Below are 19432 nucleotides of genomic sequence, written 5' to 3' on the forward strand. Positions count from 1 at the left end.
CACACACACACACACACACACACACACACACACACACACACACACACTCTCTCTGTCTCTCTCTTCTGTTGGTTGACTGAATGACCAAATTTTCTCCTTGTTGCCCTTATAATACAATAATATGAAGAATGTTGCTTACATAGTTACTTCTGTTCATTTCACTTTGGCTATTACGTATTTTTCAAAGTATATTACCTCTTAAATATATCTTCCATTTGATGCCACTGCAAATAATCTTTGAACTATACATACACAAGCTGTTTGTTGTACATCCTTCATTTTGAAGAGAACCAATGACATCACTGGGCGATGTCTTGACTTGTGTGTGAATTATATAAGCAAGGCAGAGTTGCACACAGTCATCAGCCTCACTCTTCCTTCCAGAATCATCAAAGTCCAGTGGCAAGACAAAAGTCGAGACAACTGGTGATGGCCTGGGATGCAGCGGATGACCTTGGCATTTGATGTCTGACCAAGATCTAAGCACTTCACAGCACCTGCTTCTGCCTTCATGACCACTGGAACAAACTGTTCTCATCCACCCTTCTGCGGGGGAAATCTTTACATGCTTGGGGTAGATACTGCCCTAACTCACCACCAGGTCTGAGTACTGTTGGTTACATAGGGTTTCCAGGGAACACTAGCACGTCTGGTGAGGGCTCGCTGAGCCCTTTTCCAGGCTTCTCATAACCACCTTTGGTGTCCACCTTTCACCCAATTCTCACCTGTGGCTCCAAGAAGCTGTACCATGTGCAGTGGCCACACCCCAGTAAAACTGTCTAGGTATGGCTAAACCAGGTTGAGGGTAACACACAACTAAATTTAGCCAAACACAAAAATTTCTTTTTAAATGTCTTTAATGACTTGCAGAAACATATTTGTTCCAGACACTTATGGCTGTTATATTAACTATTTGAATACATTAACATACTTCTTGAAAGAAAGAGTAGAGAATAACTTAATACTAACATTTAAAATTCAAACAACAAAGAGTTTTCAGTAGTTGGAATGTGAAAAAATAAAAAGGGATTCAGATGCACTTGCCTCACCTCATACTATCTACAGTGTCACTTCCTTCAATTGACACACTAAAATAACCATTTATCTGCCTTTCAGGAAATCATGAAGAACAGTCTTATACAACTACTCTCAGAAAATATTAATTCCAGCAGGTGACAAAGACAGCACTGCTGTATGGCAGGATGCTCCCGCCTCATCCCCATCCCTTACAATGCAAGCCCACCTCTGAGGTGTAATCTCCCTCTGGTCACTTTACTTCCCCATTTATCTCAAAGAACTCCTCCCTGAGTCCACAACCTCCAACTTCTCTGGGTTCCAATGGCCTCCAGAAGCTCTTCCCACTCTCCAGAGGCAGAAGTAGTGGTTTCTTCAAAGACCAAATTCCCACAGACCTTAGCACAAGATCCTCATGTCCCTTCACAGAACATCCCTCTTCATCCACCAAAGCATTCATGAGTGGAGCCCCCTCCCATCACCAAATCAAAGCCTCCCAATTTTTTTCATCCCTTTTCACCCACTCTTCTGACCCACTCTGCTGCTGTCTCTCCTCCTCCTGAGAGACCATAGGAGTCACCTCCCCAGCATTGCTAGCCCAAAGTTTGACCTGGGCATATCATATATTCCTCCTCCCCTCTCCCCTTTCAAGTAATCTTTTCATTTTGTAATTTTGTCACACACAAAAAAACAAAACAAAACAAAACAAAAAAAAAGATTCACCTGTAGGTGGGGGTGCCTCCATGATCAGTCCCAGGCCCACCTCTCCACCACTACCTCCAGCTAACTTCCATCTTCACCTCTGTTCTCCTTTTGTATATTTAGAAAGAAGTCTCTTACTGATCTCTCTGCTGTCAGTTTGATGCTGTTGCTGTCTTTGGCTACATCATTCGTTCACCTCTTCTACATTTCTGTTGTGTTCAAGAAGCAAATAATCTCTTCAGATCTGTTTTTCTTTTTTCTTAAGAATGTTTTAAACACCTCCATTATTGAACATCTATCTTTTTTTCATTTATAGTTATGCTCACATTTGCAAGGTAGGTCACTTTGGGACACATCTTGAGTTTCACTGCTCTTCAGAACACATTATTTCATTCCCCCCAGCATTTTCTGTTGGGTACAGAATAATTCTCTTCTGTTATTAAAATTTCCTTTCCTTTGTATTTAAAAATCTTGCTCCTGGTAGTTGGCAGAATTGGTGGTTTCTGAATTGAATTGTTAAATTTAATCACAATGTGTCTTAGAATTGCAGCCTTGAGTTTTGTTTTGTTTTGTTCTTTTCTGGAAGTCATCTATACATTTTTCAATAAGCACTTCCTTTTCTGTTCAGAAGTTCTGGGCAGTTTTCTTCTATTATTATTTCCTGCATTACAGTGTTCAGGTTTTTTGACTTGTATTCTTTTGGGAAATCTATAATCCTTAGATTGCTTCCATATATCCTGTCAATATGTTTTACTTGTATAAAGAGTATGTTTTCTTTTAATGTTATTGCTTTATGCTTCTCCTCTTCCAGTTTGTCCTTCACGTCTATACACTTCTTGCATTCTCAATCAGGAGTCCTCTCTTGTTTCTCTGGCAAGACTTGCCATCAAAGATTTAAGTTTTTCTATTCTGCCAATTATCTCTGCTGTACAGGCCATAAATTCTGTCCTTATAACCCTCATTTCTCTTTAAAACCACTCAGGAACAGGGTGTTGTGGTTCCATGCTTTCTTTAAAATACACAGGTCCTCCTGCTTCATCAGGCATTGAATCATTTTCTCTGTCTTGTAATATTTATTCATAGAAACCTGAACCTGTTTACTAGATCTGAAGGTCATATTTACTTCTTCTGTTAATGTCTTCCCTGTTGGTTTATCTGTTTATTCTCAAAGTGTTTAAATTTTCTTTTTCCTAAGATTTTCAGCAATTTTTAGTCTTTTTTGTCCCTCCTGACTTATTTTCTCCTGCTGCTCACTTTCTGACTCTCTCCCTTCTGATAGAGGTTTCCCTGGGAGCTAAATCTCAAAGTTTGTCCCACATTTGAAAATTCAAGTTCACCATCCAGTCTCTGCCCCCAGGCCCTTTTGGGGGGAAAGAAATGGCCACTGTTGGATGCTGAGCTCTTTCCTTCAGGTTTAGTTGAATCAGATAGGTCCACACACATAGAGTGACTATTTCTTAGTTTTCTGGTCCTGCAGTAGAGAGCCTGGGTAAATTTCTGCCCTTCAGAGTTTGGATTTCCATGACAATGGGAGGAAGTGGGGGGAGGGGAGGTCAAGGTACAGAGCTGGGCACTAATTATAAACCCAAACATGTCCTGCCCCATTCTCTCTGTTACTCTTTTCCCCTGCAGAACTCTGTTGCAGCACATATGGCACTGGCTATTACAGCCTCAGCAAATTTTTGCAGTTTGGAGCTTAGATCTTCACAGCACTGGAAAGAGGGAAAAGGAGGTTAGGATATGGGGCTGTATTTTGTTGCAAGCCATGGGTCAGCTAGTGCTGCTTCGCAGTTTTTTCACCAAGAGCATGGTGGGTGATGTGCGAGAGAGTGCTGAGCAAACACAAGTTTGGTATTGGTTCACAGAGTTTTTACTTTGTTTTAGGTTCCTACTGTTCGAAACCATGGAGAAAGTAAAAGTTGCTTTCTCTTTGATGCATTATTTATTTTGGAGAAGTGTGAAAGGTCATGAGAATCAGAGAAAATGTCTATCCTCCATTTTCTTGGTCATGTGAGCTGGAACTCATCAGTCTCACACAAAGCCAGCAACATAGAACTGAAGACAAATGATACGGGCACTGATTAGATGTGAATAGTTCAATTCAATAAACATTATGGATGCTCCAAGGTTGTTCTAAAGATATATAAATTACTGGTAAAACATTCTCAGGTATCAACAAAAATTCCTATAAATCAAAGATTATATTCATGTTTGTTTTCTATGTAGAGATAGGATTAATTTGAAAAATTATTCTATAGCAAGTGATCTCCAGTATTAGTAATAGTTATTGAATGACTAGCAATAAGGATATCTAAGGTTATTTGTGGACCTGCTACTAAATAACTGTATTCTGGGAAAAGTCATTTAACCTCTATGGGACTCAAGTTTGTCATTTATAAAACAGGGAATTTGGGGGAGTTCAAGGTCCTTTCCACAATTCAATGAATTAGCTAGGACTTACTAAATATTAGAAAATGTGCTCTTTAAAGAAATATCCAATTTCTGGGAGCCAAGATGGAGGAATAGGAAATAAGTTGCTCTCACTCTCCCTTTTTGACCTCTGAAAGCCTAGAAAATATCACTCCAGGAAAACAGCTGGGCCAGCAGAAAGAGAAGGTGCAGCAGTCTTGTAGCCCAGGAAACTTGGGGGATTAATAGAAAAGGCCCCTCTCGCTCTGGGGGAGGGGGAGCAGTACAGGATGAGAGGTGTCCCAGCAAGCCAGCAGCAAGCCCCACCTAAGCAAACCAAGGGGAGATCCTGAGCCCCAGGGTGGTAGAGCAGGCAAACACCAACACCAGAATGCCCCAATGTCTCAGGACAGGCAGAGGAACTAGTAAACACCAAGTCAGAAAACCACCACTTATGCTGGTGTTCTCCAGCAGCCAAATATCCGAGTGCTTTGAAGAAGTCTGGGTAAGCAGATGTCCTCCAAGGGCCAGACTCCCCACCCCCACCCTGAGAGCTCCAGTGCTGCTGACCCCAGTTTAGCACCAGGTAAGCTCTCAGAACCCTACAGACTGCAGCTGCCAGTACCTAAGGCCCCAGCACACAAAGCTAGTGACCAGGTCCCGGGCTCCCAGCACAAGAAACTTCGATCAGTTTCTTCTGACAATGACAATGTCATTCTGACATTCTGACAACGGACAATGACCACAGATTCTTATTATGGGGACAAGGAAGATCAAGGCACAAATTCAGAAGCAGGTCAATATTGTCAATATACTCACATCCGAAACCTCACGAATTGGTATCAAGCCCAAAAATCCTTCCTGGAAGAGCTCAAGAAGAATTTTAAAAGTCAAATAAAAGAGGTAGAAGAAAAATTGGGAAAGGAAATGAGAGGTATGAAAGACAGTCACTAGGCTTGGAAAAGGAAGGATAAAAATTGACTGCAGAAAACAAGTCCTTAAAAAATACAATTGGCCAAATGGAAAAAAAGTACACTGAAGAAATCAATTCCTTAAAAAGAAGAATTGGCCAAATAGAAGAAGCAGCACAAAAATTCACTGAAGAGAAGAATTCCTTAAAAAGTGAAATGGGCCAAATGGAAAACAAGGTACAAAATCAAAATTAGAATTGGGCAAGTGGAAGCCAACAACTCTGTGAGATATCAAGAATCAATCAAACAGAAACAAAAGAATAATAAAATAGAAGAAAACATAAAATACTTCTTTGGTAAAACAACTGACCTGGAAAATCTATCCAGGAGAGACAATTTAAAAATTATTGGTCTACCTGAAAACCATGATGAAAAAAAGAGCCTGGACAGCATCTTTCAAGAAATTGGCAAGGAAAACTGCCCTGAGGTCCTAGAACCAGAAGGTAAAATAATCATCAAAAGAATCCACCCATGATGACCTCCTGAAAGAGATCCCAAACTGAAAATGCCAAGGAATATTGTAGCCAAATTCCAAAATTAGCAGCTCAAAGAGAAAATACTGAAAGCAGCCAGAAAGAAACAATTTAAATAGCATGGATCCACAGTCAGGATTACACAGGACCTTGCAGCTTCTACATTAAAAGATCGGAGGGCATGGAATACGATATTCCACAAGGCAAAGTCTGGATTACAACCAAGGATCAACTACCTACCAAAACTGAGCATAATCTTTCAGGGAGGAGATGAACATTCACAGAAATAGGGAACTTCCAAACCTTCCTGATGAAAATACCAGAGCTCAACAGAAAATGTGATGTTCAAATACAAGACTCAAGAGAGGCATAAAAAGGTAAACAGGAAAGAAAAAACAACAACAACAACAACAACAACAACGTTATTAATAAGGGAAAACTGTTTACATTTCTACAAGGGAAGATAGCACTTGTAACTCTTGATAACTGTATCATTATTGCAACATTTAAAAGGGGTATACAAAGACAAAAGGCGTGGGTATAAGTTGACTTTGATGTGAAGATAAAAAATATAATTAGGTGGTGAAAAGGGATTGTTCTGGGAGAAGAGGAAAGAAGGAGGCAGACAAGGGTAAATTACATCACATGAAAAGACAGAAAAACCTATTACAGTAGAGGGAAAGAAGAGAGGGAGATGAGCATTGTTTAAACCTTACTCTCACCAGATTTGGCTCAAAGAAGGAATAACATAATCAGGTACAGAAATCTAACTTACCCTATAGAAAGCAGGAGAGGAAAGAAACGGGAAGGGAAGAAAAAGTAAAGGTAAAGGGGAAGAAAAGGGAGGGGACCGATATAAGGGAGGGCAGACAGGGAGGCGGTGGTCAAAATTAAACCCTACTAAGGAGGGAAAGAGAGAAGGGAGAGAGAAAAGCATAAATGGGGGGGAAATAGGATGGCGAGAAAGACACACATAGTAATAATAACTGTGAAGATGAATGGGATGAACTCTCCCATAAAACAGAGTGGATTAAGAACCATAATCCTACAGTAAGTTGTTTAAAAACCTGGAAATTATATGAACTGATGCTGAGTGAAATGAGCAAAACCAGGAGAACATTGTACACAACAGCCACATTGTGTGATGACTGATTTTGATAGACTTAGCTCTTCACTGCAATGCAAGGATCTTAGACAACTCCAAAAGACTCACAATGGAAAATGCTATCCACATCCAGGGAAAGAACTATGAGGATGGAAACATACTATTTGCTCTCCTTTTCTTTCGTTGTTTCGTTTTGTTTCTTTTTTCTTGTGGTTCCTGCCATTAGTTCTTCTTTGCATCATGACTAATGCATGTTTAATATGAATGTATAAGTAGAACCTACATCAGACTGCACACCATCTTGGGAAGCGGGGAGAAGAGGCAGAGAAAATTTAAAACTCAAAATCTTATGGAAGTGAATGTTAAAAACTAAAAATAAATAATTGAAAAAAATTTTTTAAATCCATAAATACTGGTATAAAATGAAGCATTATACTTAACCTAATAATACTCTCTTTTCTTGAACCACAAAAATATACCAAGAGAAATAATGACATTTTGTTATTTGAAATTAACAAAACGAACACAGAGCTGACATGTAGGCAGATCTGGAAAGAACTCTGTAGTGCAAGAATGGTCCATTAAATTATTAGCAATAATAAGGTGAATAAAACCTTGGATAATTGTTTCAGGAGAATCAGTTGAAGAAACCATCCTAATTAACATGTTCCAGAAAGACTTCATTTCACTTTTCAATGAAGAATCTAGCACTACAATGACTCCCAAATCTATATATCCAGCTCTAGTTTCTCTCTTGAGATCTGGTTTTGCAGGACTGAATGTTGGACATTTCAAAATGGGTGTCCTGTAGGCACTAGAAACTCAACATGCTCAAAAAAGAATTCATTATATTTTCCCAAAACTTACCACTTTTCTAAAATTTCTCTATTTTTGCCCAGAGGCACTGCCATTCTTGTGGTCACCAAGTCTGCAGCTGTGATATGTCTCATCCTCAAATTTTCATTTTCACTCATACCAATCAGTTTACAAATATTGTCATTTTTATCTCTCTAACATCTCTCACAAATATTCTCTTTTATCCACTTAGCCACCAGTTTGGTTCAGGCCTTCATCTTCTCTGACCCAGATTACTGCAACAGCCTCCTAAATGGTTTCCCTATCTCAAGTCTCTCTCCATCCCAAACCATCCTCCACAGAGTGAGTCAAGTGATTTTCCTAAAGCACAAGTCTCCCACTAGTCAAACGCCATTGGTTCCCTAGAATCAAATATAAACTCCACAGTAAGGCATTTAAAACTTTTTACAACCTCATTCCTTCCTATCTTTCCAGCCTTCTTACACATTACTCCCCTCCATGCAATCTACAGTCTAGTGTAGTGGAGAACCTGCAGCCTTGAGGTCACATGTGGCCTTCTAGGTCTTTGGGTGTGGCCTTTTGACTGAGTCCAAGTTTTACAGAACAGATCCTTTTATTAAGGGGATCTATTCTGTGAAGTTTGGATTCACTCAAAAGGCCGCACTTGAGGACCTAGAGGGCCACATGTGGCCCCAAGGCCACAGGTTCCCTACCCCTGGTAGTTTTACTGGACTTCTTGTTTCTTTTCCTCAAATGTTACTTCATCTTCCATCTTTGTACCTTTGCACTACTGGGTGTCTCCCACTGCTGGAATGCGTTCCCTCCCGACTTCCATTCTTGGAATCCCTGGTTTCCTTCAAGACTCAGACCAAGAGCTGCCTTTGTCATGAGTCCTTTCTTGATTCCCTCAGGTGTTAGCATTCCATCCTCCAACCTCACAGTTATTTTGTCTATATTTTGCATACACCTATATATGGACATACTGTCTTTCCATTTCAGATATAACCTTTTTTTAAAAAATTTACTTATTTTTAGTTTTCAACATTTGCTTCTATAAGATTTTAAGTTCTAAATTTTCCCCTCCTCCCTCTACTCCCCCCTTCCCAAGACAGCATGCAATCAGATATATACTATACATGTATGACCATATTAAACATATTTCCATATTAGTGATATTGTGAAATAAGTATCAGAACAAAAGTGAAAAAACATGAGAAAGAAAAAACAAAAAACAACAAAGAAAAGAGAAAATAGCATGCTTCGATCTGTATTCAGACTCCATAGTTTTTTTTCTGGATATGGATAACATTTTCCATCATAAGTCTTTAGGAATTATCTTAGAGCACTGTATTGCTGAGAAAAGCTAAGTCTATCATAGTTGATCACCACACAATGTTATTGTTACTGTGTACAACACTCTCCTGGTTCTGCTCACTTCACTCAGCATCAGTTCATGCAAGTCTTTCCAGGTGTTTATGAAATCCGCTTGCTCATCACTTCTTATAGCACAATAGCATTCCATTACATTCATATACCACAATTTGTTCAGCCATTCTCCAATTGATGGGCATACCCTCAATTTCCAATTCTTGGCCACCAGAAAAAAACCTGCTAGAAATATTTTTGTACGTGTGGGTCTTTTTCCTTTTTTATGATTTCTTTGGGATACAGACCTAGTAGTGATATTGCTGGACCATAAGGTATGAAGAGTTTTATAGTCCTTTGGCTAAAGTTCCAAATTGTTCTCCAGAATGGTTAGATCAGTTCACAACAATGCAACAGTGTTCCAATTTTCCCACAACTTCTCCAACATTTATCATTTTACTGTTCTGTCATGTTAGCCAATCTGATGGATGTGATGTGGTACTCCAGAGCTGTTTTAATTTGCATTTCTCTGATCAATAGTGATTTAGAGCATTTTTTAATATGAAACCTTCTAGAAGATGGAAACTGACCTGGTACACAGTAGATGCTTAATAAATAAATATTTTTTGGTTGAGATGTAATGAAATCCCATCTACCACGCTGCATTCCCCCCACTGTACTATAACACTAATACAAAAAGAGTTGGTTTCTCTAACAAAGGATCAAGAAGACTTAAAGCTTCATTACAGGTATATGATTAAGACTGATCTTGTCAGTGGACCCAGATGGCTCAGGAGAAGAGAGGAAGGCTGGTGACTTTGCACAGCTCTGCCTCGCTTAAATCCAATTCACTTGCAAGTCATGACATTACCTTCCTGATGTCATGGTCTTCTTCAAGAACAAAGGACAAACAACAATCTGTGAGTAGCAGTAGTTGTCTCACTGGGGACCCAACTGTACAGTTCCAAGTGGACAACACAGCTTCTTCCTTCCTTCTCTCTCTCTCTGTCCACAGAGGGAATCATACCTTTACCAGCAGATGGTCTGCCCAAAGGTACATAAATTCTGATCACTAAAACCTCACAAGACATCTTGGGGTTTATGGGCTATATTTCTTTTTTAAGGACCATGCCTTAAGCCCAAATCACTCTAGTTCTCTTTGAGTGGCCAACAATAGGTCCCAGCCCAAATCTCACACGGTCACTGTTTGGGTTCTGATGGCTCAGAGTGAGTATAAATGTCAGTTGTTTCTGTTTTGGCCAGAAACCCTGAGGGTCTTCCTCTCCCACGATGATTTTTTTTTTTTCTCACTAGGTAAGGAGGCCATTCTCTGCCTCATTTCTCACCTGGCCTTAATCACTGAATGGCAGCTGCCTCAGACAAACTGAGACCTGGGAAAGACCTTAGCTTACAAAGGCCAAGGTCTCCCACTGCATCCAGAGCCATCTCCAGTCTTCCTGATCTGTATCTGGCTACTGGACCCAGATGGCTCTGAAAGAGACAGTGAGGCTGATGCTCTTGCATAGCCCTCTCTCACTTACATCCAATTCACTGGCAAATCAAGACATCGCCTTCCTGACCATCATAGTCCTCTTTGAGAACAAACAATAACAATGAGCTTAAATGAAAAAATGCAATCTTATTTGTAATTCATGTGTTTTTAGGACACTTACAGAATCATCAAGGCCATCTATATGCAAAACCACTGTTTTGGCACGCTTGTTCGTAGTCCCGAGAAAAAACTGAGCTTTCCTTCGACGTGAGTTCATTTCATTGACACTGCCAGTATCTGCCATGTTGGATGACTGAAGGATGTCATAGATTTCAGAAGCCAGAAGTTTAGTCTCTCCTGGAGTAGTAGTCCTTGAAAAGAAAAGCAAATTTATATCAGTGAAATATTATCTTAGTTTTACTTTATTGGTACCATGATTTTGTCCCTCAGCTGAAGAAAAGGGCATTGTCTCCAACTTAATTGTTTAATCCAACTCAGAAGACATACTGTGCTATTCCACAATAATAAATAGGAAAGTAATACATAAAGGTAACAAATGCTATCCACATTATAAAAACATCTAATAAACATATGCTGAAGTGAACAATAAAATAAAACTTGCTATTTTGGGTCAGACCTACAGATTAGTCAGGCTGGTATACTGTCCCTGATAGTGGCATAAAAGGACAGAGAGTATGTTACCATCTATGACAAACTGAAAAGTTAGGATATGATTTAAAAAAAAAACCAACCACCTAATCCAATCATTAAGGTTTTTTAGAAAAAAAAAAAGGAATTTTGAAAATAAAATTGTGTTGATCTTATTTAAATCACATATTTTCCAATTAATCCATATTCCCAGTTATTCCTCATAACAAAAAATTAAAAAGAAAAGAAAAACAGTTCAGTGAAACTAATCAGCACATTGAAAATAATCTAACATTATATGTAGCATTCCACTTCCATTGTCTCCCATAACTACAAAAAAGGTAGGGGCACCTTCTCATATCTCTTTTTTGGGGCCAAGCCTGGTCATAATTTTACAGCATTAAGTTTTTATTCTTTTGTTATTCTTTCCAACTACAATGCTGTAGTGAACATTTATATTGTTTTCCTGATCTGCTTATTTCACTTTGCATCAGTTTGGAAGTCTTCCCACGCTTCATGGGAATCATCACATTAATCATTTATCACAGAGTAATAATATTCCATTATATTCATGTACCAAAACTTGCTTAACCATCCCCTAACCAATCGACATCTGTTTTGTTTCTAGTTCTTTGCTATGACAAAAAAGATGCTGTAAATATTTTGATGGATTAGCATCTTTTTTTTTTTTTTTTATCACTGACCCTCCTTGCTTATCACTTCTTGCCTGGACTACTACAACATATCCTGATGGTTGGTCTCCCTGCCTCAAGTATCTCCCTACTTCCAGTCTATCCTTCAATCAGCAGCCAAAGTGATCTTCCAGAGGGCGACAAGTATGAATACGTTACTTGCCTATTTAATACACTCCACTGACTCCTTATTACCTTTGCCTTTGTATTAGCTCACCCACATGCTTGAAAGAAATGGAAGTTTCAGCTAAATGCAATAACTCACAGATTCTCCCTGGAAAGGCCAACAAAGAATTGGTTTTATTGTGTGCCCAAAGGTAACACAAAAACGTGATTTCATAGGACATACACTATCTTTTTCTATTTCATTTCCCAAGCACGAGTCAGATTAACAATTCCGAGAATTCCAGCCTTTGAGGTGACACTTCAGGGGTGATCCTGAGTTCAAGATCTCACAGAGAGAGATTCCCTTAACAGATTCACTTCTCAAAGAATGAAAAGGATTCTTACTAAGATGGTAAGGATTACCCTGTAGCTGAAGAACTAAAGTCATACCACACTGAAGCAAGAGATTTAGAATCTTGCCATCCCTCCATGGTGTTAGTATAAGTTGCTTAATTGGTTCATTTCCAAAGTAAATGGAGACTGAGTCTAATAAGCTATTTGAATCCTAGGCCATCTTTTCTTCTTCCTCTATTACTATATCACTTAATGGTCTCATCAGCTCCCATGGGTTCAAATCTATTTAGCCAGCCCTAATCTCTTTCTTGAACTCCAATTTCCAACTGTCAACTAGACATCTTGAACTTGATGTCCCATACATGATATTCTTAGACTCTACATATCCAAAACAGAACTCATTATCTTTTCCCCAAAACCCTCCTCTTTTCCAAACTTCCCATTTACTGTCAAGAGTACCGGCATCCTCCCAGTCTCCCAGGTTTGCAATGTCAGTGTTATCTTCAACTCCTCATTCATTTTAATTCCAAATATACAATCTGTTAACTAAGTCTTGTTATTTCTACTTTCATATCCCTTATATACTCTCCTTAACTCTTATGACACTATCATAGTACCGGCCCTCAAAACCTCACACCTAGAGAGCTGGTTGGTCTCTCTATATCTTATCTCTCCTCACTTCAGTGCACTTTCTACACAGCTGCCAAAATAATCTCCAAAAAGTGTAGGTCTGAAAATGTCCCCATTCAATGAATTCCAGTAGCTCCAGAATCAAATAAAAAATACTGTGTTTGGCCTTGAAAGCTCTTCACAACAATGACCCTTTCCTACCTTTCTAGTCTTTATCTTACTCCCTCTTTTCCATGTACACTATAATTCAGAAACACTGCCTTTCTTAACATTTTTCTTACAGGATACTCTATCTCCCAACTCTCAGCCTCTTCCCTGGCTATCTCCTGGATATGCCTGGAATGTCTTCCCTCCTCACCTCTGTCTCCTCACTTCCCTGGCTTCAAGACTCTGTTCAAATTCCACCTTCAGTAAAAGGTCTTTCTCAATCTTCCTTCCACTCCCCACCACTGCTAGTACATTCCCTCTGAGAGATAATGTACATCTTGTGTGTACAATTTTTTGCCTGTTGTGTTTCCCATTAGAATGTGAGCTTCTTGAGGGCAGTGCCTATGTTTTTCCCTTTCTATCTCCACTCTTAGCATAGTGACTGGCATATAATTGCTTAATAAATACTTGTTAACTGACTAACATCAGGAATGACATTTTTTACCTGACTTCTGGAATCCCATTCCATTCAAAGTTCATTTCAAGCAGCCACTTCTGACATGAGACAGTGACTATCTACCTTGCCCCCATCCAAATTATTTTGTATTTACTTGATACGTAATTTATATCTATTTATATGTATATAACTTGTTTCACCTGATTTACTATAATCTCAATAATAATGATAAAAACCACAACAATTAAATAGAGTCTTTAAAGAAGTTAGAGATTCTAAGAGGCAGAAATGAGGGAGGAAGGTACGGAGAAAGGGAGGTGGGAAGAAAAGCATTTCAAGAATGTGGGAGAGTCAGAACAAAGGCAAATGTAATAAGGAACCACAAGATTGTATTAAATACAGAGTAACATATTCAAACTTGTATTTCTGGAATATCACTTTGGCAGCTGATTGGAGGATAAAGTAGAAGTAGGGAGATATCTGAAGCTGAGAGACTAATTATCAGGATATTATAACAGTCCAGGCAAGAGGTGACATTATTAGACCTCCACTTCAAAAAAAGTCAGGTTGGCAGTCCTGTCGGAAACAAACTGGAGTGCGGAGAGATTTAAGTCAGGAAGCCAAATGAGGAGAACATTGCAAACAGATGTAGATGAGAGATGATGAGGGACTGTCTAGCATGATGATTATGTGAATGGAGAAAAGGGACATATGTAAGAGATGTTGTGGAGATGAATAAAAATATTAAGAAAACATGTCATGCAATTAAAACAACTCTGACTTGGTTGTATTCATTTGTAATTGATCCAAAAATATGTGATATGGATGGAGAGGAAATCATACCAATTATAATAATTTCATAAAGAAGTATAACTTAACGTGAATCAACTGTCATAATGAGAACACAAAAGTCTAGAAACATTCATAACCAGCAAACACTATGACTTACTTGCCAAAGCGAGAGATAAGGCAGCCAGAGGATTCAGTTTACACTGAATTTAACCTTTGCTGTGTCATGAACCTCTCCGGCAATCTGGTGAAGCCACAGCCCCTTTTTTCAAAATAATGTTTTTAAATGCATAAAATTAAACACGTAGGATTACAAAGGAAACCAAAGGTTAGTGAAAATAAAGCTGTAATTTTATACCCATTCAAGGTTACAGACATCTTGAAATCTATTCATAGATCCCTGAGGGGTCTACAGTCTCCAACCTAAGAACCTCTCTTTACAACATAAACTTCTTTTGAAAATCTTAAAGGATAGTGCAAGGTAATGATAAGTACTGCACTATAATCTCATAAAAAGAGAGAAGCAAAGGAAAGTTTTAGGTTGTTTAAAGAAAACTTAAGAGACCAAACTAAGCAAAATCATCCTCAGGACATGAAGGATGGAGAAAGGCAAATGGAAGAAAGATGGAAGAGATTTACAAAGATTTTTATGATCCTCTTTTCACAATCAAGAACAATGAAGCCACACTAGGATTATAGTATCAGAGCCCCACATGAACTTGTAGAAGAGGTAGAATTGGCACTGAAGAGAATACAGGTGAGAAAAGCTATTAGGCTAGACCAGCTGGTGTGTACACAGAGAAGGTCTATGGTGGAGGTAACACCTCTGTGAGGGATTTCAATACCAACCTTTTTGCCTACTTTTCCATACGAATAAAACTTTTATGATATTAATATAAACATGTACACACGACATACCTCAAGTAGGTATTACAAGGAAAGTAGGACTTTCAAAAGGAATACTGCCCAGTTGATTATCTCTCTACCATCACGCAACTGAGTTAGAGAATGCAAGATCTGTTTTGATATATATAAAATATATGTATACACACAACTAGATAGATAGACACACAAATATTTTATAGAGCTCTTTCATCAATATACAGCTCAGAAAGATATTGTAAATGGACAATGAACTGGGACCTATAATTAAGTAAGCAGGAAGTAAAGCAAGCTGGATTCAAGAAGTTACAAGCTTCTTTTAATGACACCAAATTTCTCTCTGAAAGAAAGGTCTATTATTTTTTCCACTGAAATTCACTTAATTTTCAGTTCCAGATTCTCTCCTTTCCCTTCTCCCCAATCCCAATTTGACAAGAAATGCTAAATCCATTACAAACAGGTAGTCACGCAAAACAAAGTTTCGCATTAGCCATGTTTCCCCCTGGACCCCACACCAAAGGGAGAAAAAGAAAGAGAAAACACACACACACACACACACACACACACACACACACACACACACACATTTCAATCAGTACTCTGAGTCCATTAGTTCTCTATCTGTAGGTGGATAGCATTTTTTTCCATGAGTCCTTTGGAACTGTGATGGGTTACTGTGTTGATCAGAGTTAGTAAGTATTTCACAATTATCTTTGCAATATTGTTGTTACTGTGTAACCTGTTCTCCTGGTTCTGTTCACTTCATTTTGTATCAGTTCCTGTAAGTCTTTCCAGGTTTTTCTGAAACCATTCCTTTCATCATTTCTTATAGCATAATGGTATTCCATCACATTCATATACCATCAAAGGTCCATTTAAAAAATATTAATATTCTTTTGGTGTTGCTGAATGGCTACCAGCCAGTCATTAAACACTAGTCTCCAAGGAACTGAATTGATTATCATCCAGAGAACAACGGAAAGGTGCAAAATGAATGTAATTAGACAACAACACATCAAAAACGGTATATTCCAGCGGAGAAGCATTTGCACTGGCTGTCCTCCATGCCTAAAGTATACATCCCTTCACTTCCAATTCATAAAAATTCCCTTCTTTCAAGCATGACTGTTTACATAAAGCCTTTCCTGATTCTCCCAAGTGTTGGTCTCTCCTCCCTCAAACTACTTTTTATTTCTGCTTTTTATATTTATTCCCCGTATAACTATATCTGTATTTTGTCTTCCTCATTAAACTTCTAAAAGCCTCTTATAAATAGGAAGTTTCATTTTGTTATGTTTGTCTTCTCAGAACCTGTATTCATTCACTTGTTGGCTGTTTGACTGAAGTAAACTAAAGGATGCCATCCAAGAAATGTAGGCGTGAAATAGAAGACAGGTTAGACATGTCATAAAAATGATGGATGTTAACACACAGGCCTCAGTGTTCCACTGATATCCAAACAACATGGGAAAAAGAACAACTCTGGGTGACAAAATTGTCATAGAAGGAAACCATGGACAAAATGTGTTACGACTTGCACTACCCACCATCTGTGAGGTCACAGATTTATGTGAATATTTAGTTTTAAGCAAAAGATCTTATATTAACCTTACTAGATTTGGCTCATTGCTCTAGTCTATAGGTTCCCAAAGTGGGTGATACCACTCCTTGGGGGGTGCTGGAACAATCCAGGGGAACGGTAGTAACCTCAGGTGAAACTGGGGGGTGTTGAATAAACATAAGGGTTAATCTAACCTAACCCCAGAGGTGGGTGCTGAATAATTTTTTTTAAAGATAGGCCAAAGAAGTTTGAGAACCTCTGCGACTATGAAAATAAAGCTTTGTGGATAACTTATTCCATCATCTGTGTATGCTATCCATTTCAGCCTCATGTCATTCACAAACATGACAATCATGATACGCTATGTATATTTTCATCTAAGACTCTGATAAAAACAGGTCAAGAACAGAGCTCTGAGGCACTAAAGAACTCCCTCCAAGTCAACATGGCCATTTTCTCCTTGTTTCACACATTCCTAAGCCCAGGGTTGTTTCTGTTTCTCCTCCTAAAGATCCTCACACAAATGATCTCCCCAAGATACCCCTCATCAGGAAAAACAGTGACCCAAACATCTAAATAATGTTTTAAGCTTTAATAATATCATGAGTAAAACTGCTAAACTTACATAAGAATAACTGAAAGGTTATTCAATTTTTTAAAACAGATTTTTTTTAATTAAAATTCAAGCAAATAAGCATCTTATGCTATAGTCTAGTTAATTTTCAAACTTTATAAAAAACTTTCATCAGCTACTACTCGATAACATGAAAAACTGCTTTTGCATTTGTGAACCCAGCCTTATCATGGTCCAAGGAAGAAGTTTTGATTTTGATGTAAGTGCCCAAGAAAAAATTATAATGGAAATAGACCAGGTGACTGAGGGTGTCAGCGTAAAAAGGACCTCCTCAACCAATCCACTAGTCAGAGAAAATGTCATCCATAAACCATCTCACATGCAATGCATAATGACAAGGTACCTCATCTTGTTAAAATAAAAAATGTATTATTCAAAATTCACAAAACTAAAGTATAAACTTAAAATCTGTTTAATTTGCAGTATTAATACTTCTGATGTTATTAAAGCTTAAAGAGACTTTTTAGACATCCTGAATATAGTTTTAATATATAACACTACTTAAATGCCCCCTTTAGTTAGATCTCTTCCTTTGGATAAAGTGTAGCATTCTCAAAGTCACATATTCCAGTCATGGGATACATCTTTCTAAATCCCAGATATATCTTGCAAAATCATTCATTTCATATATTACTTATACTCTACACAAACAATAAGGACATTATTTTTCTTACAGACTATGGCAATGAAAAACAATCCACATATAGCAATCTAAAGTCGTATCTATTATTACTAATCCTCTTCCTGAATACTATTTCCCAATTAGTTTTATTTTTATTGCAGTTCATAATACCTGGCACAGTCAAATTGCAATGAAGGCACTTTTATGAATGTCTCCATTTATTTCAAATAATGAAAGGAAAAGGATTTAATGAGATCATTCATTTAAAAAAATATTTACTGAGTGCTTATTCTACATAAGCAATCCATAAGCACCAAGGCACTGAAAAAAGATACAAAGACAAAGTAGTAAGACATGTTTGCTGACTTCAAGGAGCTTACAATCAATCTAAAGGACCTAATCATCTAAATGTATGTTTGCAGTTTTGACAACATCCCAACCCTACTTCCTTTTCCTCTTCTCAGTCTGCTTATCAAAATCTGGATTGAACACAAGGGAAGTTATCTGAAGAGGTCAGAATAGACAGGAAAGAAATCTCACAGTCAATCAATCTAACTTGTACCTTACTTTATCAAGAATCCTTTCTACCATACTGATGAGATGTGGGTTTATTCAGTCTCTGCTTGAACCTCCAGCTAGAGGAAAATTCACTATTTACCAAGGCAATGCAGTCTATAGGAGACGGTTCTGCTAAGAAGTTCTTCTTTAAAGAACTCATGATCAAATTAGATAGAGAACATTATGAAATACAAAATGGATAATTTTGATTACATTAAACTGAAAAGTTTTTCACAAAGTCAATGCAACCAAGATTAGAAGGGAAGCAGAAAGCTGGGAAACGATTTTTACAGCCAGTGTCTCTGATAAAGGCCTCATTTTTAAAATATATAGAAAACCTGTCAAATTTCTAAGAATGCAAGTCATTCGGCAATTGATAAATGATCAAAGGATATGAACAGTCAGTTCTCAGATGAAGAAATTAAAGCTATCTACAGTCATTTGAAAAATGCTCTAAATCACTACTGATTAGAGAAATGCAAATCAAAACAACCCTGAAGTACCACATCACACCTATCAGATTGGTTAACATGACAAAACAGGAAAATGATAAATGTTGGAGAAGATGTGGGAAAATTGGAATACTACTGCATTGTTGGTAGAGTCGTGAACTGATCCAACCATTCTAGAGAACAATTTGGAACTATGCCTAAAGGGCTATAAAACTGTGCATACTCTATGATCCAGCAATACCTAAGTCTGTATCCCAAAGAGATCATAAAAATGGAAAAAGGACCTACATGTACAAAATTATTTATAGCAGCTCCTTCTGTGGTGGCCAAGAATTGGAAACTGAGGGGATGCCCATCAATTGGGGAATGGCTGAACAAGTTGTGGTATATGAATGTAATGGAATACTATTATGCTATAAGAAATGATGAGCAGATGGATTTCAGAAAAACACCGACGATGACGCAGGTGGCAGGCACAGTGTAGACGATGGAGAAGACCCCGATCTTCACCATCAGCTTCTCCAGCTTTTCCGTGTTGGTGCCCCCCCCCCCCC

At 38.1% G+C, this 19432-nt stretch overlaps 1 protein-coding gene across 1 annotated transcript in view; it reads right to left on the reverse strand.

The window, feature by feature from the left end:
- LOC114053703 (armadillo repeat-containing protein 1) overlaps positions 1-19432 on the reverse strand; it is a 90347-nt gene that overhangs the window by 6633 nt on the left and 64282 nt on the right. Inside the window, exon 4 of the mRNA XM_027876822.1 lies at positions 10529-10718. Coding sequence (XP_027732623.1) covers positions 10529-10718 — 190 coding nt within the window. The remainder of the gene's footprint in view (positions 1-10528; positions 10719-19432) is intronic.

Source organism: Vombatus ursinus, unplaced genomic scaffold (genome assembly GCF_900497805.2).
Source record: "Vombatus ursinus unplaced genomic scaffold, bare-nosed wombat genome assembly UNPS02014812.1, whole genome shotgun sequence".
Lineage (NCBI taxonomy): Eukaryota > Metazoa > Chordata > Mammalia > Diprotodontia > Vombatidae > Vombatus > Vombatus ursinus.